This window comes from Ammospiza caudacuta, chromosome 17 (genome assembly GCF_027887145.1).
Source record: "Ammospiza caudacuta isolate bAmmCau1 chromosome 17, bAmmCau1.pri, whole genome shotgun sequence".
Lineage (NCBI taxonomy): Eukaryota > Metazoa > Chordata > Aves > Passeriformes > Passerellidae > Ammospiza > Ammospiza caudacuta.
The window spans coordinates 10773101-10798190 of NC_080609.1; the positions used below are offsets into that span (position 1 = coordinate 10773101).

General features: G+C 39.0%; 1 protein-coding gene across 1 annotated transcript in view; it reads left to right on the forward strand.

The window, feature by feature from the left end:
* Positions 1-1144: 1144 nt before the first annotated feature.
* Positions 1145-25090, forward strand: part of LMTK2 (lemur tyrosine kinase 2) — a 34433-nt gene continuing 10487 nt past the window's right edge. The window contains exons 1-10 of the mRNA XM_058816305.1: positions 1145-1169; positions 8426-8550; positions 9361-9505; positions 11248-11321; positions 11822-11940; positions 12646-12733; positions 19277-19410; positions 22510-22594; positions 23243-23364; positions 24854-25003. Of these exons, the coding sequence (XP_058672288.1) occupies positions 1145-1169; positions 8426-8550; positions 9361-9505; positions 11248-11321; positions 11822-11940; positions 12646-12733; positions 19277-19410; positions 22510-22594; positions 23243-23364; positions 24854-25003 (1067 nt within the window). The remainder of the gene's footprint in view (positions 1170-8425; positions 8551-9360; positions 9506-11247; positions 11322-11821; positions 11941-12645; positions 12734-19276; positions 19411-22509; positions 22595-23242; positions 23365-24853; positions 25004-25090) is intronic.

The window sequence follows — 25090 nt, forward strand, 5'->3', positions numbered from 1 at the left end:
ACTCCTGTGCCTCATTGTATAGCAGATGAAAAAAAAAAAGTACTTGAGAAGGAATTGTCAAAACCAACATCTAGCAGTACAGAATAAAGTGTGCTCAGCAGAATTTTGTGAGTGTATGTACATGTATGCTCATACATGCAATTAAGAGTCAGTGATACATTTGCAAGAGGATAATGCTACCCAGATTTTCCAGAAACACTGCCATGAAGGCATAAGGCACATAATTATTTTAACATGGATATTTTTTGCCTTGTCTTAAGATGCCTTTGTGCAAACATGAGATTCTAGCACTGAAACTTCAAACAGATCTCACTCTGTAAACACTTGAAGTAGCAGCCTATATTTAGTGCTTATTAAAATTGAGCAGTGTGCTGTTATGTGAGTAATTCTCTGACATTACTGGGAAGACTTGTAGGATAATAGAATAAGGTCAGTAATGTAAAACTAATCCCAGCTCAGAGTTGTGCTGGTTACTGACTGTTCAGCCAATATGCAGGCCAGGACAAGTGCTCAGGAGCAGGAGGAGCAGAGCAGTGCTGTTCTGGGATGCTGTGCTCCAGGAGAGTCCAGCATTGCCCTGGATATTCTTGCCTTAGGATATGGAGCATGTGCCACCCTAACACTGAGTGGATTTAAGCACATGCAGAAGAAACTCATCTGAACCACATTGTAAAAGCATTTAGGGGAACATGGGATAAAGTAGTTTGAAAAAAATATTGGCTTATACTGCAGGATATACTCCTGTTCTTTTTAAGGACAAAAGGACAGAAATAATTTGCCAAGAATTCTTGATGTAGAATTACACATCCAATTGTGATATGAAGTAGCTAAGATTTCTTCTTGACAATATTGTAACTTATTGCATAGGACAGTGATATTTCAGGGTCATGTGTCCACAAAACACATTTAACTGTGCAACTGGCTTTTGGCACTATAGAAATATATCCAGAACTCAGGATAGGTTGGAGGAGTGTCAGAGGCGTTTTTATTGTTTCATGGGGAACACTCTGTAAGGAATGGCCTTGTTGCTGTCTTTGTTACTCTTTTTTCTGATGGTTAATTGTTGTAAAGAAGAAAAGCTGCTGGCTTTTCAGGAGAATTGTCTCTGCATGTGCCTTGGCCTTTCATCCCACCCACCTGCCCCATGAGGGTCCTAGTGGAGTTCCAGGGTAAGGGAGGGATTCTAATGGACAAATTGAGTAGAGGGATGAAATGTCTCCATTTCTGTCTAGAGGAATATGGGAACAGACTTGTATTTGACTTGATTTTTTCCCCACACTACTGCTGAAGTCTTGTCATTGTACTTGTATCTTTCCAAGTGCCAGACTTTGATTTGGGCCATGTGGCACAATTCAGGTTTAGCCAGGAAATTGTTTTATTAACAAGCTGTTGGTTACGGCTTCTTGTTTTCAGAGAGGAAGTACAATTGTGCACAAGTAACTTGGATAGCTGTAGCTATGAGTCCCTAAGAGTTTTTTTTTCCCTTGAGACTATATCTAGAAGTAGAATTTTTCATAGAGGGAAGAATAAAATCAGGTATAGATAAAGTGCTTTTGCAAAAGGGTACATAATAGTGAGGGTTACTCTTATTAGTAATGCATTAGACATTTGCATTATCCAGTGTAAGGGTGGCAGTAATGTCATGGGAAGACAGACTTCTGAAACAACTCTTCAGTTAATAATATTTTCAACAGTTTGTTCTAGGTTATTGTTGTAAGATAGTAAACATTTGTGCTTTAGTTGAGTGTCTTAAGTACTGAGAATCTGAATGCTGAAAATTCCAGGTGTAGACTGAGCAATGTTAAAGTTCCTTTAGCAGTGTTGTGTGTCTGTTCTTAGAGATTTGCTCAATGAAGGAACATTTCCAGTCTCTTCCTGAAATACTCTGGGCATTTGAAACCATTTCAGATTTCACTAAGGTGCTGCCATGGTGTTGAGGACAGTGAAGATCTCTGAGATCTTGGGAATGTTTCTTCCTGTAGTACTGGTACTGTACTGGTAATGGCCATTCAAAGCAAAGGGCTGATTGGAATTTGGAGTGTCTTTCTCACACTAAAATTCTCTTCATTTTATTTTCAAAAGAATGTCTGAAATGCAAATACCACTCCTTCAAAACTTCTGTTTGCTTGTGTTGTATCTCAGCTGAAGGTTGGTGATTTAAATGCCCTTCTAATGTGTTTTAAAGCCCATTGTGCTATAGCATTGCACAACTGAATAATGGTACTGCACCCATTTCTTCTGAAACTTAATCTTGAAAATGATGCTTTTTTTGGCTCAGTTGTTAAATGGAGCATAGCAGGAAAAAAATTGAGATTAGAGGAATGTGGTAAGGAATGGAATGTGCTTGAGTTTGGTTGGGGTGTTTTTTTGTTGTGAAATGGAGGAGTTGCAGTGTCTGTTGTGCTTTACCTTGTCATACAAATCAGGCATTACACAATAGATGTGTCTAAAATAATTTTGAATAGAGGTTTGGCTTAGTATTCTGCCTGTTACCTGCAGGCCATCTGAATTTATAAGCCTGGTTCTGTCTGTATGGTTTTGTGCTTATTAGTAGCAAACCTCTGAAGACTTCAGGGTGTAAATAAATGCAGGAGAAACTCTTTATGAGGGAAAGATAATGATCTGCATCTGACTTGTGGAGAGCTGGGTAGGAGTTGATAGCACTTTCCCACTTAATTGCTGGCGTAGAACAGAAGGACAGCATTATTTAGCAAAGTTGGGATAGCTTTTAAAATCACATTTGTCAAAACCACTATAAATTAGGGTGATATTACACTTTTAAATGTGGTTACTTTAATATTTGTTAAAAGCAGAGTAAGTAAACTGACAAAGTTTATGAAAGATGCCCTGGGTTCAGCTAGGGAACAGAATTAGATTTGGTCATTCATTAGTATTTTAAAGACTGTGCTGTTCTGACTTGGTGTCATAAAGCAGCATCTTAGTTCATGATCATATAATTTGAGTGTGTCCAAGAGACAGTTTAAGTGACTGCTGTCATGCTGGATTTGTGCTGGAAATAGTTCTAGCTATTAGTGCCAGTTATATAGCTGCTCTTGAAAGGAAATGGGCTCTTGCTTATGCAGTGGGACTGTTGTTGCATAGCAACTACTGTGCTGAAAGCTTAAAATCAGATGCTCCCTTGAAGTTCACAGTGCCCCAATAATGCTTAATTTATCTGTGCCTGACGCTGCCTTTGTGGCAGTGGGGAACGCCTTTATGAGGGCCCTGCTCATGTCTGCCATGTGCATCTACTGCTCTTTCTCCCTGTGCTTAGAACTCTGCAATCATGCATTTTTTAGCCCAGTTTTCTGAAGGTGGAGACCTTAATAATGTGATTACTCACATTGAACCAAAATCAAGAGTTCAGGCATCCTGGCCTTTCTTAATCTGTAGAAGAAAGGCAAGCCCAGCATCCCTCATGCATGGGCAGCTCCTCCTGGTCCTGTGTTGTCCTGAGTGGAGGCTGTTGCTTGACAAGTAACAATAGATGCAATATTTGGCTAGTTGGCACACTCATTACTTGTAATTAATGATACCAAAGGATGCCACAGGTGGATGACATGAGGGTATTGAGTATTGGAGGCAGACTGGGAAATGGGATAGAGAAGGGAAACAATCATGAAAAAAGAACCTGGGTTTGCTTAGGTGTTGCATTTGGTGGTTGGAGATCTGTCTTGTGAGGAATGGAGATGTAAAAGAAAGTCAGGAAGGTATAGGGAATCCTGACCTTTGTATGAAAATAACATTTTCTAGCCCTTGAAATGTTGTAATAAACACTGCTGGGTGTGTTCTCAGGTCTGTACTTGATCCTGAGAATGCCTGCACAGTTCATCATCTCTGTTTCCTCAGCGAGCCTCTTGGTGTGCTTGCCTGTGTGCTGCCTTTGACTTCTCATGTGCAGTGCTCAAATTCAGGCTTTAGTGAAGAGCTTGCTTAGGAAATGGCATCTTCAGAGGTGCTGAGGAATGATCTTCAGTAGCTGCTAATTAAATATCTGCCTCAGCCAGGGCTTTCACTCATTTATGATACTGTGTACTTCTAAAAAGTGGGTAAATAACATAAATACATTTATTTAATCCTGTATAGCTTTGAAAGAACACCTGATTTTCTGTGCTGATGATTCAGGACCATCCAGGTGCCATTTTGGGATGGAACACGTGCTGGCCCAGCTTTGTGAAGCATTCTGTTGTGCTCACCTTGCAGTAACACACAGTGACGCAGCTGCATCATCTCCTGCTTATTTTAATACAGGGCTGATATAATCCAGGCCTCTTCCTCTGCCTTAAGTGCTTTGGATATAGCAAAGCAAACCAGTCTAGACTGTTTGTATTAGCTGACTGGAAGCCTTTTACTGTTGGCATGTTAGAGAGAGTATTTTTTAATCTGTTTTGTGGTTCCTTTCCTAAAGAACAGATTCTCACTTCTGGGTGGATATTAAGATGCCTTAAGTTGTTACTGCATAGGGTTACAGTAAATATGGCAGGGTTTTAAACTATTGTGCTAAGTAAATCTATTAACTTCTCCAGAATATGTGATATTAAGAGTCTTAACTTCTGCAATAATTATGAAATTAAGTGTTTATTGGAGTTTATCCTGGTTTATATTAAAGTTATTTCAATTTACAATGTTTTTTAACAGTTTTTTTAATTTAGGAAAATTCCTGTGTGATGACTTTATAAAATGGTCCCCTGCATTCATTAGAATGGATTTCTTGCTGGTTGCTTTTTTTCAGTCAGGACCATAAAATAAATTTCATTGCTTCATACTTCCACAATTTACAAACAAAAGGGTGTATTAAACGTCTTCTAGTTCCAAGTCATTTTACTAAACTCCAGTGAATTAATCATTGGATGGAAATAGTTGAAAAATGCAAATGAGGTTATACTGCAGCAGATTTTCAGCACTTTGTCACAAAGACCAGTTCCAATACTTAATCAGTAACTTCTGTCACTGAATATGTATTCATGCAAGCTATTAAAATAGCTTCACTTAAAATAAATTTTAGCCCAATTACAGGTTGCTATAATTTAATACTTAACTTTACATTAATTTTTAAAAAACCCCTGCAAATTAAAAATATTACTTATTAATTACTATGTTAGAAACTTCAAAGTTTATCCAAACAGAGATGGGTTCTGTAATTCCTAGTAAATGGCTTTTACTTGTGTGAGTCATCAGGAATGCTGTTCTGTAATTGTTGCAGAAACTTGCCCAGGATAATTGGCATTTTTCTTGTATTAAAGCTTCTGTTCATAATTTTCTATGTGAAAATTGCCTTGTGCTTTTGGAAGTTTAGATGACTTCCATCTTAACAGACCATTAATGAATTAATGATTAGCTCCCTTTTCAAAGGTGATCTTTGCTTTAAAAAAAAATAAAATCATTACTTTCTCCAGTTAATTGCTGCTCCTTTACACAGTTTCATTTCTAGGGAATTATGAAAGGTTAGGAGGTAGCATAATGAATATTTTTCTTTTCTGTATTCTTTCCACGACATTTAAAAGAGATGGTTACATTATGGGGAACAGTGTAACTTGCATGAAAGGCTTGGACTTTAGACTTGATAAATGTGTAGTTTCCTTCACAGAAGGAATTCCAGCAAAAAATCTTTATCTTTTTCATATACAGTGACTGAATACATGTGCAGTGTATCTAACATGTGCAATAAATGCAGCTTGTGATTGATAGTGCTCATTATGTCTCTCTTTGAGTTAAATGTCTCACTTTATTGCACATAGGATCATCAGGAGCTTGAATCCTGCTAGCTGGATTTGCTGTGATAACTTGTAACTGCTGGGGGTCAGAAGTGGGGATCCATGGGAGTGAGCATGGCAATATTTATGTTAATTCCGTCTGTGGTTGTGCTGATGTAGCTGGGATAGAGCAGGGCTGAGGGTTTGTGGGTAGAGGGACCATCATGACCAGCTGATGAACTTCTGGGAGCACAAACCCCTGGCCAGGTGTTGAAAACAAGCAGTAGAATTGAGGGAAGGAAAGCAGCTTGAAGGGCTGCTTCAGGTTTTGGTAGGGGCTGCTCAGAAAGGCCACCTGGAAGGTGACATGGTGTTTGGAGCAGAAGGTTCTGCTGAGAAGGGAAGTGTCCCCTCAGTTTGTGTGGGGAGCAGGAAGTCACTGTAAAATTCATGTTAGCCAAAAGAGTGACTAGAACCCCAAAATAAAGTTGGATAGCATTTGTTAGTGTTTTATACACTTGGCAGTTGAGGTGCTTTACACCTGCTCTCAGGTGTAGGAGAAGTGTAAGTCCTCAAACAGCAGGAATGCTTTGTGTGAGTAGTGACAGAGCTTGTGAGCCTGAGTTCAGTGTGCAGGGACTGCCTGGGCCAATCTGCCAGTGCATGAAACATTTGAGGGGCTTCAGGAGTCTTGATCTTTACTGGGAGGAGTATATTGGGATTGTGGTGATGTTAGGGGAAATCTGCATCTGTTCATGAGGTAGTCTGAGGTGAACTGACTTCTTGTTTCAGTGAAATTGCTGGTGAGGAAAGGTGAGGAAGTTGTTTAGAAATAAAGTGTGATGGGTTTGGAAAAATGTCTGAAAAATTAATTCTAATTTGTAATAGCTGGTAATGTAATTTTTGTTGGTGGTGTTTTTTGGTCTTTTTTGTAGTAAAGCTACCTTTTGTTATTTGGTTTCAATTAGGAGTTTAAAGGAATTCCTTAAATTTTATCTGCAGCTATATTACCTGTGTCTGTTTGTTACAGTAATTTAGGTAATTAATGACTTCACAGAATGTTTATATTTGCAGTTCAGTTTTTAATCTCCTAATTAAGGCTACTGAACACCTGGAGGAAGTAAACACATGTCAGTTGTTATCTCCCCTTTTTTCTTGTTGATGCTTAGAAATGGGAAAATATCCATTGTGTTACATAGAAGACTTGATTTAAATGGATATAAATTGTTCCATTGAGAGCCCTCTTCCGAGATACTTTGTTCTGTTCAGTTGTTGTTGATCTGTGTTTGAACAATGCTCAGTATCTGCAGTGAAGTATTCCCAGTCCCTAATGGGGTTAGAATGCCAAAACTATTGTGGGAACTAGAAACAGAAACCTTTGTTTGAAAACCTCCCATTTTTGCTAACTTTTACTTGTTGTATAGGTAATAGTCCTAATTGTACAGAAAATGTGATCTTCTGAAAGTGTGCTGACACACTTTAAAGCAGGATTTTCATTATGTCAGTTCAGTCTTTGCATGTAATTAAAATAAGTAAATATCCTGTAAGTGTTCAGTGAAACATGATGAAAAGCTTTTTCTACAAATCTCTCATTTTTTGCAGTTTTTTAAAGGTTTAAGAGGTAGGTGGCCAAGTTTGTGTCCCTTGACTAGTGATCAATTTCTGCTTTTCTTATTTTTGAGGCTTCATTTACACCCTGTCCTGTTGCCAGACGTTCCCATTGATACTCAAATGCTCTCCTGAAATCCAGTCAGTCCAGGTCACCTGACATTGTTACACTCTGGCAGTGATGTAATAGCTAAATGCATTTTAATCAGATGTGGTCCAACTGCTCCTCTGATCCTTGTGGCAGTACCTGTTTGATAAGAAACAGCAACAGCAAAAACAACTCCTCCAGATGTGTGCTCTGGTCTCCTAGGGAACCACATGTCTTTGTTCTCTACTGAAGATGAAAACAGGGATGAAAATAGGTTTAATACCCCTGGCAATGACTTAAGATTTTCCTAAAATGCCATTTGAGGCTTTTGATCCTGTGAGTAATAACCTGGCTTAATATCAGGAAATGTGTTGTAGAATGTTTATATATAAAATTTCGGGAAATTATTTGAAGTGTTTGTAAAACAGCTGGAAATCTAAAGTTCCTGAAATGAAGACAATCACCTGGTGAATCACAAAGAACAGAAATGGTCTGGAGCTGATTCCATCCATTGCACTTGTGACAGCAGCTTGTGTGTTTGGCAGGCTGTCACAAATGCATTTATTGAAAGAGAGAATACTGTCCTGTAGTGATATATGTTACATTTTGTGCGGTTTAAGTGAGGATTTCTTCTAGCTGCTTGTTCTAGGTCATGTGTTTTAGCTCTTGGGAAATATCTTCCAAAAGACCAGATTTCTACTGTGTGTGTTTGGATATTTGTATTAATTTATTGACTTAAACATAATCCCCAGGCTTGGTGCTATCACTGTTCATCATAAACTTCAGTAAATCACTTTGGCTGAGGCCTCTTAGCTGGGAACAATTAAGCCCAGAATGGTGCAGGAGGTGGTGAAGCACAGATCTATTTTGCCAGTTTGTCCTCTCTGTTCAGTTTTTTCTCAGCTTTGATCATATCCATATGATTAAATGTTCAGACTCCCATTTTTAAATAAATGCAGGTGGATAATATGTTTTGAAGGAACTTGTTGGGGTGCTAAACATATTTATATAATACTGTATGCATGTTTATTTCTAGGAGAAGGAGCTACAGTAGAAGTTCCTTCATCTTTTGTGATTCTGTCTCTGTGCACTCTGGTAGTCCTGGTCATTCTGCTGGCAAACTGTGTCTCCTGCTGTAAAGACCCTGAGATAGATTTCAAGGTAAGACCTGAAGTGATCAGTGTGTGTACAGGTGATGTTCTCAGCTGCATCCTGCTACCCAGAACACTTGATGAGTGCTCTCTCACTCTGCAGTGTCCTTGGCATCCTCTCTCCTGGAACAGCCAGTGTCTGTGTCCCTACAGCCTGTGGGTCCTGGAGCAGCTGTTTATTTTAACTAACTGCTCCCTGCTGCAGTAAGGATCTTTAATGCCTTTTCAAAATAATAACTAGCTATCAGAATTAGTAATAAAAGTTACACCTTTGAGACAATCTGCTGTAAATAACCTTTTTGTTGTCTTTCTGTTTTGTTTTTTCTTAGTCTGCAGATGGGATCTGTCAAATAAGAATACTGAAATGCATATCCACTGTAGCAAAACTCTTGAGAAATTGTCATCAGAGAATTGTTACTTTTGGAACATCTGTAATCAGTGTTCGTAAAATTGAGTTTTGCTCTCATTACTAAATGGAGAATATTTGGCCTCAGCAGTTCATGGTAATTCATCCAAAGCCAGGGCTAGCATTTAAAGTGAAAACAAAACAAAGCAAAAAAACCAACAACACCAACAAAACCCAAACCACCAAACCCACAAAAACCCAACTAAACAAAAACCCCTTGATTATTAAAAGCATTGCTTTAATCTTTTTAAGACAGCAATTAATGGAAAGTAAGGAATAGAACACTAAATATCTGTCACTATTCTTGGAAAAAAGCTAAACTTCCTTAGCAGTGCTCCTTCAAACTGAAAGAAATGTATTAGTGCTTATTTAAAGGCAAAGATCAGCTTGTTTACTTAAACTTCTTTTGTTTAGGAATTTGAAGATAACTTTGATGATGAAATAGATTTTACACCTCCAGCAGAAGATACTCCATCTGTGCAGTCTCCAGCAGAAGTGTTTACTCTTTCAGTTCCCAATATTGCTTTACCAACTCCCTCCCAGTTTCCATCTCGTACAGGTAAAATTCTGGTTTGCAGTGACAAAACAAAAGTAGGCATTTCAGTGTCTAAAATGGGGTGTGGCTGTTTGACTTTACTGTAATAAATAACTTGTTACAAATTTCCATAAACTGAGCCAATATATTTGTAGGGTAAATGATATAAGGGACATATTAGTTGTAAGATTTTAACCTGTGGCAGGGTAAGAGAGCTTAAGAGAACAGAACTGCCTTAAAAGCCTCTCTCTAGATTGCTGTCACTTTATGTACCTAAGGGGTTTGAGGTACCTTGGGACATTAGTGACTTCTCTTTAGTGGTTTTCTTCATGGCTAAGTTGTCATTGGATTTTAACCACCACCCTTAAATAGAAATAAGAGTGAATCCTTTACTTGACAGCAGTGCTGCTGCTCAGCTGCATCCCTTCCTGGATGTCACTGTAGGCTATTTGTGCAGTAAATGTGATCTGGGTAAGACAGAGCATTAGGTTTCATCCCCCTGTGTGGAAGGGGTTTTCAAATGTATTCTTTAAAATACAATTTTTGTAAAAGGAAACTTAAGCATCTTATCATATTATAAGCAGAGTTTAGCCTAAAGTGCTCACTCTCATTTTGTGCTATTTCACATCATTTTACATACTGCTTGGGTTGCTTGATCATTACATGTCCAGGGAAGCTTCCAGTAAAATTCCTGTACAAATTTCAAGAAACAGTGTGCCTTTAATACAAATGACACAGTTGTACAAATGACTCAGTATTCAAAGAGCTGGGGAAAATTGAGTGAAAAATTTTGTCAGCTCTCTTTATGGCCATAATTGTTACAATGAAGCTGTCACAATAAGTGTTTTGCCAGAAGGAAGGCAATGTGCCTGAGTACTTGGATAAAATGTGGTTGCACTGCTGGGGCCTTCACCATGCTTAGGAGCACATTTCCAGTGATTTATACAGCTCTGCTCTTCCAGTACCACAATTCTGCTCTAAATGGAGTTTATGGAAATAAATTGTGGGCTAGAGTTCTCAGACAAGAAAAGGTTTTTTTTAAATCAATTAGTGCTCCTCACCAATTGCCAGCAGAGGGATCAACACTGCTGAATCTTTTCTGGTGAATGAGGTCTGCCATTGTTACTGCCCATCCTCTGCCAAGATCTGGTTTTCTTTTCTGTCCTCCACTCTGGGCTCTTATGTGAAGTATTTTTAGTTGAAAAATGTCCTCCTTCCAGATGGCAGCTACAAATAGGGCAGTTGGGCTGAAGAATAAAGCGGGCAAGCCTTTTCTCTTGAAATGGAACTCTATATAACTGTAATTGTTAAGGTGTACAAACTATGAGTTTTACCTTGATTTTCTATTTTATTTACATAGGAGACTTTTGTAGTAGGTTATTTTCTCTACCCAGATACAGGCAATAATACACTTTTATATTGGAAGCAAAACTTGGCCTTTTACTTTCTTGCTGAGTATGTTAAAAACCTAAATTCATGTTAAAAACATGTAAGTTGACATTTCATCAGGACAGTTGCTGTGCTTTTGTTGGGGTGTGCTCTGGTGGAGTTTAGAAGCTGGGCCTGAGAAAAGTTTCACTTGAGTGCTGTTGTCACAACATTACCTTCCTATTTTATGTACACCTGAGTAGGGTTTGGTGCTTGTGCTGAATGTGTGCTCCCAGCTGGGTATAAATCCTGCAGAAGCTTGCACTGTTTCCTCAGCAGTTGCCAACTTTGCCCATCTGAGTGTTTGACAGTGTTACCTTTGTTTCCTTGTGTGACAGATGGAACAAAGTCTCAAGTTGCACGTCAGAGTCTAAACTACATCCAGGAAATTGGAAATGGCTGGTTTGGAAAGGTGAGGAGTTATCTCTTCATATTGCACAGATTGAGCCTTATTCTCAGGTGACTAGGCCTCTGTATTTACTTTAAAATGCTACTCAAGAAAGAAAAAAACATAAAAAATTTTAGTTGAAATTTAGATATTTCCTTGCATGCATTTTTTAGCTGTAATCACAGCACTAATCTGTGCTTTTTAAATTTACCTGTAGATTCTTACTAGACAGTAGTTAGACATTTCACTTCCATGGATTTGATTTAATACACTCCTGTTTTTACCAATTCTTTTTAGGAAAAAAAAAAGTAAATAAGTGGTCTTTACTAGAAAATGTTTTCTGAAAGCTGACTTGTAGATTAGCTGTCAAGATTAAAGTCTGTGTATTTAATTATCAAAGCTGTGTTTGTGTTTGTAAAAAAGCCAGGAAATCTTTCCTGCAACATGTTTTTAGCTCTTGTTTTTCTTTGCAGGAAGACCGCAAATGTTTTTTTCCCTCTGATTTAAGACAAAATCTCTTTCAGGTTCTCCTTGGAGAGATCTACACAGGCACTAGTGTAGCAAGGGTAATAGTGAAGGAGTTAAAGGCAAGTGCAGGTCCCAAGGAGCAAGAACAATTCTTAAGAAATGGAGAACCATATTAGTAAGTAATGTTTCACAGCTTTATTCTGCTGCAGATAAATTATGGATATTGCTTTTGTTCAGTGTTATTGTCTCTCCTTGCCCTCCCATATAACTGTAATGTTTTTATTTAAAATGTGAAATACACTCAACCCAAGGTGATCAAAAGTTGTGTTCACGTAACTCTGTTTGCTTTACCTTGCCTGGGTGTGCTGTAAAGGCTTGGTCAGTGAGGAGCTTTCTCTTCTTGGTGCTTTCTAACATCCTGGCTGTATTTGCATTTAGGCTTGGGCTGTTGGCATTTGTCAGGAGAAACTTCATGCCTTCTGCTGCATTGGCACAAGGGGTTTTGGAGCAATTTTGGAAAAGTAACTGATCTGGCTGGGAACTAAGCTGGCTAAAAGGTTTATCTTGTAGCCAGCTCTGTACCTTGGTAGTTCATAAGTTGCATGCTTTTATTTTTGGTATGAGGGGTTGTGGGAGGATGAGTGTGACTCTCATGTGGCAATCCTGGCTTTTGTGGGATTGAGATCCTGTGAGTTTTGGCTGCTGTCAGTGATACACTTCAGCAATACCAAGGTACAAATGGGATCTGTGCCTTTGGTACTTGCACCTTCTGTTCCTGCCACCCCCCTCCAATGTAATGTGTTGAAACTTCTGGTAGAGATGTCAGTGTGTTGCATTCTGCTGTGATCTTCCTGGCTTTAACTGTATTTTTTCCCTCCAGCATTCTTCAGCATCCAAATGTTCTCCAGTGTATTGGGCAGTGTGTGGAAGCCATTCCTTATCTCCTAGTTTTTGAGTTCTGTGACTTGGTAAGTGCACTTCCATGAGATGCTGCAGTTGTTTTTCCACTGGTGTAAACTGTGTGTGGTATATTTACTGCCCTTTGCTCATGAAATTATTCTTTTGCTTTCTTGTTTTTTGATTAACCAGAATTTTAAAAGTCTTTTGTTTATTTTTTTAGAGGAACCACAATTACAATTTTTTGTTTGTACTCTTTTCAGTTCATCATGTATGTTCTAAGTGCTTGTGGAGGCAAATAGCTGTTCTTTGATAATGGAGTTACCAGTGTCTGTCTGCCTTCAGCAAGGAGCTTGGAGGGCAGAGGGGTCATAGCAGGGAGCTTTTTATCACAGTCCAGTATCACATGCACATCCAAAATATTTGCTGTCTGCAGTCTTAATGGGCTTTTATTACCATTTCTGTGAAAATGTTAATTTAGGAAAATGGAAGGATTTCTTCCCTTCTGCCTTCTCCCCCATCTCCAGAGTGCCCAAATTTTACCCATGCTCTGCTACTTTGTGCTAAAATGCAGTGGAGGGCTCACTTCTGATATCAGTCATGGATTCTAACAGCTGGAATTTTCAGTTTCAGTCTTCATTCTCTTCCTGATCCTTTCTCTTATAGTACTCTATTTTCCCTACATTCTTATCCTTTTATTTCCTTTCTCATGCCCTTTTTACCCCCCAAGCAGCTGCCTTGTGCCTCCAGGGCACCAAAAGAAAAGCCAGGAGCACACTGAGGGATGGTGCCACTGCTGTCAGTGCCACATGGTCCCTGCAGTGGGAGGGACAGCTCAAAGCCTTGCTCAGCCACTGCAGTCCTTGGAATGTTCCTGAACGTTGGGAGGAAGGAGGAGCATGTACAGAGCCTTTGAACTGTGCCCAGAGTGCAGAGCCATGAGAGATGAAAATTTGGATCCATGGGCTGGAAAGACTTGAATTGTGTTCTTGTGGCATAACGCATCACTAGAACCAAACAAACCCCAGAGCCCAAGTGGCTGTCTGAACATTGGCTCAGTGGCTGCTTTTAAGGTTTGGTGTGTAGATGTCACCCAAAACAGAGTTCCTTGGGAAATGTCAAGACAGAAATGATGTCAGGAGTGCACAGGTGTTAGCAAGGAATGAGTCTTTCAGAAATGAGACAGTTTGCATTTATAAATTTCAGCAAGATTTTTTTTAGCAGTTTCCCTACTGCAGAATTTCCCTTTAAACTCAGGTGCAAAAATCTGTTTCTACTTGCCTCAGGCAATTTAAATTACTTAGCATGAACTTGAGTTTTTGGAGAAATATCAATTAATCTGTTACCTTAAATAACTATATTTTTCCATGCTGCTCTTTTGCTAAATGTATTAGCTGTGGTAAATTAATGAGGCAGAAGTGCTGATAAAATCCTTCTTTTCCAAGTGGAAGAAATGTCTGAACTTTTTAAGTGTCTGATCAAATGAAATGTTCTGGGTTTGCTAACAATTAAAAACTCTGTGCCTAAGGTTAACAGATAAGGTTTTTCATAGTTTTTCAATGTAGGAATAGAATACTACTTGCTGGTTATTAAACTTGCTATTCAAATTGGAATTTCTTTAAAGGATCCTGGAAAGTAAGTTGCATTTTATACGGTCTATCAGATATACATCCAAATCAGATTTCATTGCTGCCATGTTTTCAAATAGTTATGTGATTTAATCCAACTTTAAATTTGAAGATGGAGTAGCTTTTAAAGATTGCCCTACTTTAGGTGTACAGGAAAAAATAATATCCTTGTTTGATTCTTCATTTTTTATGCCAGAAGTTGTCATGATCCTGCAGAGTAATCTGGAAAGGATTTTATTTAAGGGGATAAAATAGATTTTCACTTTAACTGGGGGCAGTAAGCTTGACAGTTAAAGTGGTAGTTTTACAAATTTGAGTGTAGTTAGGTAATTTCTGTGGAATGGAAAATAAATGTCTATGTTCATTATTCTATTCCAAGTGAACTAAAACTTGGTTTTAGAAAATTATATATTACAGTCAGTTAAACATAACTTTCATATTAAAGTCTGGCTCGCTTAAATAATTCTTACTTGGTAGAGCTGAGTATCTCCTAGACATGATGGAGTTTCTTTGTGCACACAAATGCTCAGGGGCTGGGCAGACAGGACAATGCTCCCTTTGCAGCTTGGTGCAGAGCCTGGGCCCAGTGAGCAGCTCAGTACCCCTGTCCATCTCTAATTCTTGTTGTGGGCCAGGACTGGGAGGGGGCAATGTTGGAGTAAGTGCAGAGAACAGACAGGAAGGAAGGAATGTAAGGGAAGCATGATGGAATAGAAGATGTGGCTAAATAGGATTTTTTACTAAAAAGGTTTTTAGGGGAGTGTCAGGAAGCTTTTTATCACTGCAGTTGGAATGGCCATTATTTTGGTTTTTTGGACTTCTAGAAATTGATCTCAAAGCTCTGTTTGTATTTTTTTCCCCTGAAATTGGGTGAGTTGGGGTGCATGGAGGTACTTCCAAAACACACAGGAGTGGTTCTTCAGCAGAAAAAGCATAAGGGCAGGTGGAACTAAAGGGGTGGACTAAAGGTTCCAGTGGCTGTGGTGACTGTTGTTCAGGTGGGGAGGATGACAACCATGCTCCTGTTCAGCTGCCAGTGGTTTAATGCTCAGCTAAAGCTCTTTCCTGTATGTTAGGGTGGTGTCTATGTAGATCCAGCAAAGTCAACTTGTTTTAATCCCCTGTGTATTTAAGAATTCAGTAGTTCTGAAAAAACATGGCAAGAAGATGAGCTGTGTTGGATAGGGAGTTTCAGTATCTTCAGGTGGTAAGTTCTTGTGAGGCTCACGTGGCAGTGTTGACCTTGTTTAGCAAATTTGGCATACGAAGTAACAAAAATGTGGCTGTTCTGCTGACCAACTCAGTCTGGAGGGTACAGAGGTTGTTTTATTCACACTCCTTCAAACTCATAGCTTATCACAGTGTCCTCCTATTGCTGCTTCTCTTGCTTGGATTTGTAGCCTTTTTAGGGCCAGCTGACCTTGTTTGGCTGCTCAGGCAGCCCTGTTGGATTATCAGTTCCCAGACTCCTTGGCATTGGAAGGTTTTGATCAGAGGCACTGGAAACTGTAGTGCAGAGACACCACAGCTGTCAGGGTGGCAATGCTGAATGTCAGGCAGGCTGGCTGGCTTGTTTTCTTGGCCACAGAAACTCCTGATCCATTTCTGTTACACAAGATTGCTGGTTGCATGTGCAAGAACTGTTTTGGCTACCATTAAGTCTATTTTATAATGTAACCAGAGTTGCTCTGTATCCCTTGCTTTGCAGAGCTGGGAAGGAAACAAGAGAAGTCAGTTGCACAAAAGTGATTAAAGCTGTTAAATTCTATGCTTTGCCTGTGTTAAAATTATTTAGAAAATAGTAAATATAAAAAGAAATGCTCAAAAAGGTCTAACAGCCCCTTTGCCCATATTAGTTGTGTTGTATATTGGTGCAGCCTGCTATGAATAGTTAACTGTTCACTGTTAAACATTGCAGAATGATGCCAGGTTAAAAATAGTGGTTGCTGTCTTATTAACTTTAATATATTACTCAGCCCTGAGTGTGGCCAGCATTTTGTCAGCACAGCAAATCCTCTAATGGATTGACATAATTTATGAGTAAAAGGAAAGTTATTCAAATGTGGAAGTTGCATGTATGTTGTGAGGCTGATTTGCCTATCAAATTCTTACAGAATTTCTTCAAGACTTGCAATTCCCTGGGCAGATGAGATCAGCAGGATGCAGTATTTGCCTGGAATGCTCTGTAGCTTACTTTAGGGATGTTGCTGTTAGGGGAAGGTGTCTGTTTGCAGTGATTGGTTTTTTTTTTTAATTACTGCCCCTTGAAAGCATGTTCTAATCAAAAAAGAATCTTTGCAATGAAAACATCATAATCAAAGAGTTCAGTGAATCTATTTAATGATCATGGCCAATATGGCTATGAGCCAAAGAGCAGATTTATCAGTGGTGTGTGGTTTAACAATAAAGGGGGGATGTGTCAGTTTATGACAATTTGGTAGAATGTGTTCAGTAGATGTAGTTTGGTAACTGCTTCACATTTTTAAAACCACCAGTTTTAAAACTGTCAGTGCCTTCTGGTTAGAAAGTCATGTCAGCCATTTGAGTGTTCACATGAACCCAGTATGGAATTTGCACAAACAAAAAGCTGCCAGAGAGCACTGACTGTAAGTGTGCCCCAGCTGCTGGCTGTTACAGAGAAAAAGTGTATTAAAATTTACAAAAATGGCTGAACAGAGAAGGATGGGAAGAAAGGCAAAATTTAGTTCTTCATGGAATCCCAGGAGAGGAGGGGAAAGGCAGAGTGGCAGAGGAGGTTGGAGAGAAAGTAGAGCCTTCCTCAAGCATGATTATTGAGTTTTTTATATTTAGACGTCTCTGCAGTGAATTTTGCAGAACTGCATTTATTCAGATATATATAACCTTTGATATTTACTGTGTTAAAAAGTCTGTCAATAAAGGGCCATTTTGTGGCTCTCAAAATAGTCCAGGGATAATGTTGCTGTTTTGCTACTGTCTGCTTTTAGGCAGGGAAGCATCATAGGATAATTCAGGCTAGCAAGGAGCTCAGGAGGTCTCCAGCCTCCTCCTCAAAGCAGTATCATCCTGAGGTCACACTGGATTTCTCTGACTTTGTCCAGCTGAATCCTGGAAACATCCAGGGATGGAAACTGCGTGTTCTTTCTGGGCAGCCTGCACTTCTGTTCATGTCCTTATGTGAAAAATTCTTTTCTTTACACTCAGTCTGAGCTGTCCATGTTTCAGCTCATGGCTGTTCTCTCTCATCCTCCATCCATGGAGGAGCCTGGCTTAGACTTTAATAACTTCTGCTGGGCAGTCATTGTGCTGAAGTCTTTCTCCATGAGTGAGCCTGGTTCCCTCAGCCTCTCCTGATGGGGAAATGCTCTGATCCCTGACTGTCTTGGTGATTCTTTCTGAGCCTGCTCCAGTTTGTCTGTTCTGGGGCAGCCAGCTCTGAGCACAGGCTGTGTGTGATCTGAGGAGGTGCTGAGAGCTCCCCTGGGCCTGGCCCTGCCTGTGCAGCCCAGGAGCTGCTCCCAGGGCACTCAGGGCTCTTTGGAGCTCCCAGGTCCCTTCCTGCAGAGCTGCTGCCCAGCTGCCACTGCTCACTGTGGCAGTGCAACCCCTGAGTGTGAGCATTGGTTCACCCCAGTTTGGTACAAGCAATGCTCTTTTAGAGCAATACCAAAAGTTCCTATTTTATATTTTTAACCTCGATTGTAGCCTTAATTAGACCAGAATGGGAACATAGAACCAGTATGTTTCAAGGTGCTGGATTTAATAAAAGTCCATTTTCCTACAAAAAATATGTGCCTACATGAATAATTTACTAAATAAGGGATGTCACACAGCACTGCTGTTGCTAATGTATTTAAAAATTAAAAAGTAATTCCTAGGTGCATTTCAGGCATCCTAGGAACTTAATCCACCTGGGACAAGCCCTAAGCAAGCAGTTGCTGTTTTAATGAATGACAATTTCAGAGTCTGACTTTCTTCAGGCTCTTGCTGCCACCTACAGTCAGCTCAGCAGGGAGTTCAGGGCTTGTGTTCCTTGGGTCTGTCATTTGGAACCCGTGTGTGTTACAAACACTGTTCCTTTCCTGATTGTTTGGAACTCTGCTCTGGCAAGAGCTTCCTGGCCCAGGATTTGGGAAAACAATGGGCATGGACAAAGCCCAGGATGTTATGCTGGTGAAACAAGCTGTGATATACACTGTGCAGTCTCAATACAGAAATGTCTTTAAAATAATTTGCTAACCTTTCAGAAAGTCTATATTTTAAATAACAAAAATACAGGACTGGTGGATTGAAAATCAAACTGTGAGAAAATGAACAACAGTGGCATCAGAAATTTGTTTTTTCCCTTGCTTGGATTCTCTTACTACATAAGTCTTCCATTTCCTGAATGTTTGGACAGTATTCAATTATTTTCCTCTATTTCAAAGCTTTTTTTTTTAGTAATTTATAGAGTGCTTCTGTGGGCTCATTAATTACATATCTATTGCTCAGCATTGCCTGGCTTCAGTAAAAGTGCTGCCATCATCAGAATTCTCTGACTGGAATGTGCTCTATTACCATGATTTTTATACAGAAAGCTGGTGAGCTGGCAATGTCTGAAACTCTCTTCTCTAGTCTCTCCTTCCAGCCCCTTACAAATTTCCAGACAGACAGCTTTGCTGATTTGGAGCACTTGAAAACTCATCTCATTTAAAAGCAGAGGCTCAGAGGCTCATCAAACTCTTTTTTTTTAATGGAAGTTATTAATGCATGACAGGTTTTATGTGGCAGTCTGATTTAGGATGTTAATTACTAAATGATTAGATTAAAAACCCTTCAGGACAATACCAAATGCCTTAGATGACTTTTGTAAGATCCTTTATGGAGACTGGAAACTTGAGGAGCTTTATTTTATTGAGCATAAATGTGGTAAATAAGTAAGGTGGTCAGTTGGATCTTTATTAAAAATAATTTTTTTGGATTCAACCAATATATAAGGCTAATAAATATCTTCAACTTCTTTTACAGGGTGACCTGAAAACTTACATCTGCAATGAGCAGGAGCACATTAGGGGAGAGTCTCAGATAATGCTGCTGCAGAGGATGGCGTGTGAGATTGCTGCTGGCCTCGCTGTAATGCACAAACACAACTTTGTGCACAGGTGGGCTCAGAGAAATGCCAGTCTGTCCAATGCACTCTGAAACTCACCTGGCTGTTTTCATTAAATCCTGGGGTGCTGAAGGCTGTGTTTGCACAAACGTGTGAAACAGCCTGAGGCACGAGGTGTGATGCTAATGAAGGTGCTAACTGAGCTGCTGGGCTGTGGTGTTCAGCTCCACCTGCCTGAAAGCTGATCAGCTGCTCTTTGGGTTTGCAGCCCATGAACACAACCTGGTGCCAAGCCAGTCCACGTGGAGTTGTTTGATTAATTCTTGGCCAAGTCAAATTAATTTCGTTTATTGTGAAAGGAGGGATGTTAAAATTCAGTTACAGTGAATCGTATGGGCTGTGAATTTTTATTAGATTGTAGAAATTTAGAACTTCTTCGGTAATGTTACCTGTATGACTAAAAATGGAAAAAAAACCCCTTTCTAATGCAGTAAGGAGGAAGCTGAGTTTAGAAGGAAAATCTGACTGAAAGGGGAATTCTCTCACTGATGTTGTTCATGTAACATTTAAACCTTCACTAAAGGAAGTAGGCACATTTCAAAGTAATCATGCTAGGAGAAAAATCTTGTTCCCATCAGGGAAAATGCTAGATTTATTTTTAATTAATATAATTATTTTTAATTAAAGTGAATGTAGTGAATACTGAAAGAATGGTAACAGTTGCAAAAGGCTGGGAAAATTCACTCATGGAACAAGTTGCCCAAAAAAATACAAATTTTTTTTTTTTTTTGCTTTAAATGTAAAGGTATTAAGGAACTGGAAGTTATTAACCTCTGAGGTGACTAAAATATCAAAGAATATTTGTTCTCCAAATGTGGTTTTATGGTGAAACCTTGGATGCCACAAGACAGTTACCTTGTCAGTCTGTTCTCTGCTGTGAACCAGCACTTGCATCATCCTTTCAGCAAGGCAGGAGCTTGTGTTGGAGCTTACTAATGAGCCTCTTGCTGCTTAGGGAAGGCAGAGGTCTTGTGTTCAGGGAGAAATGAACTCTCAAAGCTAAGTCTTAAAAGGTGCTGGTTTAAAACAGCAGCAAAACCCTGAAAAAGCCCCAAAGCCTGGGCTCAGCTGGTGGCTGATGAATAGAACTCTTCTTTTAACCTTTTTAACAATTTCAAATGACTTGAAGGTAATACCAGTTGTACCTGTCTAACAGAGGGATCAGTTTCTTGTCTTGCAGCACCATGGCTCTGTAGGTATTCAATTTAACAGTACATTCTTGTGAAATACAGATAAACTTGGTAAATAATTAATCTGTGGATCTGCAAGATTCTCATTGTAATGTTTACTTCTAGCAACACTATCCTGATGCTGTCAGAGTAAGTGGTAAAGCTCCAGCATCAGTGATTTTGTTGTTAGTGGTAAATTCAAGCAGCCAACAATTTTTCTCTTCCAGGATATTTGTTTAAATAGTATAAAACAATTTGGCAAGCTCTGGAACATACTTGAAGGTTATAGATGTGTTTCTGACCTGTGTAGTTCAATGACTCTGGAAAGGAAAACATCATCATCTGTCTTTGTAGCAGACAGGCTGTGGTTTTCAGACCATTTGTACCTCAGAGACTTTTTTTAAGCCAACAGAAGGAAAGGTAGAGTTCTTCCAGGGAACTTAATTGCCTAGTCCCCTCTGTGAAACTGAAAAGTGAAATATTTGAGCAATTAGTCTGCTGAGCTCTTTGCTGTCACAGCCACAGTTCCAGCTTCATTAAACTTGCATAAATTTCTGAGTTTGCATGATGGGTTTCCTAAAACTGTCTCTTTGTATTATTACAGCAGCAGTGCTGGTTCATGAGTTTTTGGTAGAAGCTGGAAGCAAATTCTGTGTCTATTCAAGAGCTTTGTGATTTGTTTATTGGAGGACTTCTATGAAATATATTATTTTTTCTGTTGGTCTTTTTCAAAGACTGACTGTAGTTCTGGCTCACATGTAATGTATGGGTTTGTTACTTGAGGAACTTAACTGCAGATGTAAGATATTACTGGTTGCTCAGTATGATATTGAAATTATTATTTCATCTGGGTTGCTGATAGATTTTGCTTATGGCAGTTAAAATGCAAGCCATGCAGTGCTAGGGGGTGACATCACTGGAGCATGTGAACAGCCCACGTAATCTCCAGGAGAGGATTGTGAGCAGAATGCAATAACTGCATGGAAATGCTCTGTGTAGTTTGAATTCTTAAGAGTCTACACCACTGCTCTAGAGAAGTGACTGCAGCTTGAACTTTTTTATACAGGACAGGATTATAGTCCAGGGTTTTGTATGAAAGCTTTAAATGGGATTGCCTTGTCACTGTGTTAAGTTTTCTTTGGGTTCCAGAATGCAGAGTGGCTCTGTGGCTCTAAACTGATTCTGCTTTGAAGCAGTGGGAGTGCCCAAGGGAAATCACAGCCTTCTGACCAGAAAAGAAATCTTGTCCAATACATCCTCTCTAAGGAGAAACCCTATCAGTGTTTGTTTTTTCTGGAGGTGATGAGTGTTTGTATAGAACTGTAGTGACCACAGTATTTCAGTGAGATAGGGAATCAATTGTTGGCATGTGTAGGTTCTAAAACTTAATAAAAATGTAAGCAACAAAAAAACTGTCTTGATGTTTGGTTTAGATCACAGTTGTACTTTAGAAATTCCTTTCCCCAGCTCCTGTGCTTGGGTTTGCTCTGCACGTGAGTTGGTTTTTCAGAGTGCAGGGACTGGTTTCATTTGCTCAGAAGAGGATCAGGGAGCTGCAGGAGCTCCAGGAGCACACCTTGCTTGCACCCAGCTTGCCTCAGCCTCCAGCAGGGTTTGGGTCTATGGGATCAGCCTGTAGCTCATGCACAGAGATTGCTGAACTGTATCTAGAGTGGATGCTGAGTGCTCAGCACTGTCTGTGTTACTGATCTGCTCCTGGTACTTGCAGCTCTAACCTGTAACTCTGCATAAGTCCTTGACTTTTAGAATCTAAGTCTCTAAAAAATAATTTTTGTGGTTTTTCATTTGATACTTCAAACTGTGACCTGACTGTTCTAAGAATTGAAACTTGTGTTAACCCATTTGAATTTGCATTGGAGACCTCCTGGTTTGTCTCACTGGTTGTTTGTTTGCATTTGCAGTGACTTGGCCCTACGGAATTGCTTCCTCACATCCGACTTAAATGTCAAAGTAGGAGATTATGGTATAGGATTCAGTAGGTATAAGGTGAGTTAATCTTGTCATGGACCACTTTTTTAAAGGATTCAGGGGCCAAGGTTACAGCAAGTGTGCTTGAAAGTTGTGGACTGATACTAGATTGTCCTTTATTTGAATAATGAACTTTCACAGTATTACTGGCAAATAACTGTAGTGAGTTCATGTATCAGAATAGGTACCTTTCTAGAGATGAGTAGAGTTTTTGCTTCTGGAATCTTCTGCTAAATCTACCCTTTTTTGGTCCTATTTACAGTGGTCCTACAATAGGAACAAACTAATTTTAATGTGTTTTAAGGACACATTTGAAAGAAAAGTTAATGTTAAAGTTAATGTTTCTTAATGAAAATATTCAAAATATTAAAGTATATCAATAAAGTGAAAAATTAAGGACATTATTTAAAACACTTTGTAAGTACCAAACCTTAAACAATAAATTGGCATTCAGTGTTCTGCTATGCAGTGACCAGTGAATGGCTTTCCTCCATAGCATTATTCTCTGCTACATGGGGAAAACAGGATTATTTTTTTTAATTATAATTTTTTACATAGTCATCAGTGAAAAACGTATTAAGGAAAAGACTGTCACTGTCTGGAAGTTGATCCAATATATGTTCAGCCTTATTATGGTTTTTTTCTTCATTTTCATCAATAATTTAGGAAGATTATATTGAGACAGATGAGAAGAAACTTGTTCCTCTACGATGGACTGCACCTGAGTTAGTAACAAGTTTTCAAGACAGACTGTTATCAGCAGAGCAAAATAAATACAGTAACATATGGTATGTAGAAGGCTTTAAGAAATTTCAATGAGACATCTGTGAACATATTTTCAAATGCTACATGAAGGAGTAAATAATATTTGAATTAGCCTGATGCATCAGATGTACAGTAGGTTAATCACTGTAAACCTGCAACTATATCCTGCTTTGGAAAGATGCTTAGAAATCTGTTGAGAGAAAGTTGGAGCAAGCAAAAATGTTTAGCAGAATAATAGGTGTTTATAGTAATAAACAAAAGCATTTTGAATTAATTAAAAAACATAACTTGTAATTATATTAATTAATTGTTATTAATTAATAAACATTTTCTATTAATGAAAAATAACTTCAGATATTTATAAAGAAATGGTAAATTATTTTTCCAAGAATAAGTAGCTCTGAGTGACATAAAAAGATAATCCCTACTGGAGCCTGATGAAGTTCAATTGGTAGAACAGTGTCATTTTAATGAAAATGCTGTGTTCTTGCTGGAGCATTTGAGAGCAGCAATTAACTGATGGCTTCTGCTGCCAAAGAGCTGACAGACAATGGCTGGTGGACTCTTGAGGATGAACATTTTTGCAATAGCCAAGTTCCACTTCAGTTCTCAAGCCCCAAGAAATTTGGATAGTGGAAATTGTGGATTAGGCTAACCTTTCTGAAAGCATTATAGTTAATTCCTGCTTTATATTTGAAGGATATTAAATAGTAAACTTGGGTTTGTTTTGTGTTTTAAAAGTACAGTTGCAGAAAGCAAGTGGGGTATATAGAAATTATATAAAAACTTCCTCTGCTCATACTGTTCATCTGGACTGCAAGCAGCCAGGGCCTTTAGGTCTCCAGTTTGTATTTCAGTGCCTCTTATGCAGAGCTGCTTTGAGCAGGTTTGAACTCTATGATTCCAGACCCCCCTTCCAATCTGAGTTATTCTATGTGCAGAGTCAGTTACTTTGCATTTTGAGCCTAGAAGGATTCCCCAAAGATTAGCATTGACTGTACTCAGTGAAAATGTGATTAGTGTTGGATACAGTACAGAGGCAGCTTTTGACCACTGCAGCTTGACAATAAAGAATTCCATGAACTCTGGAACAAAGATGAGTTTTCTAGCAGTTTGACTTATAACTGCAATTTCTCATGAAAGCTTTTTCTCTTCTATTGGACTAACTGTAAGGTTTTTTAATCTCATTTCTATACACTATAGTAAAAAAAACATATATATTTTGTATTTTTAAATTGTTGAAAAGGTAATGTTTTATTATATGTAGGCATTTTCCATGATCAAATAATTTGACCTTCTACATTTTGTTGTTTTCATTGTTGTTGCTTTCAAGCAACTTTATTCTTCAGGGTTTTAGCATTCTGTCCAAATGAAATAAGTTCTGAAGTTATTCTAGAGACAATGGGGAGTAGTATTTATTTCTCCTTGCCAGTTATGCTTTGCATATCCTTTCTGAGAAAAGGCACTCTAAAGTAGTTCTGAGAGTGCCCATCCTGTGCTGCTCTTTTGCAGGTCCCTGGGTGTGACGCTGTGGGAGCTGTTTGAGAACGGTGCTCGGCCTTACTCAGACTTCTCTGACAGGGAGGTCCTAACCCATGTCATCAAGGAGAAGCAGGTTAAACCCTTCAAGCCACGGCTGGAGCAGCCATACTCTGATAGATGGTAAACTTTGAGTGTTTCTATTTATTCTTAAAGCTGCTGAAGAAGTTTCTGAAATGGCTCAGTTCTCTTAAACATTGAAATGGCTAC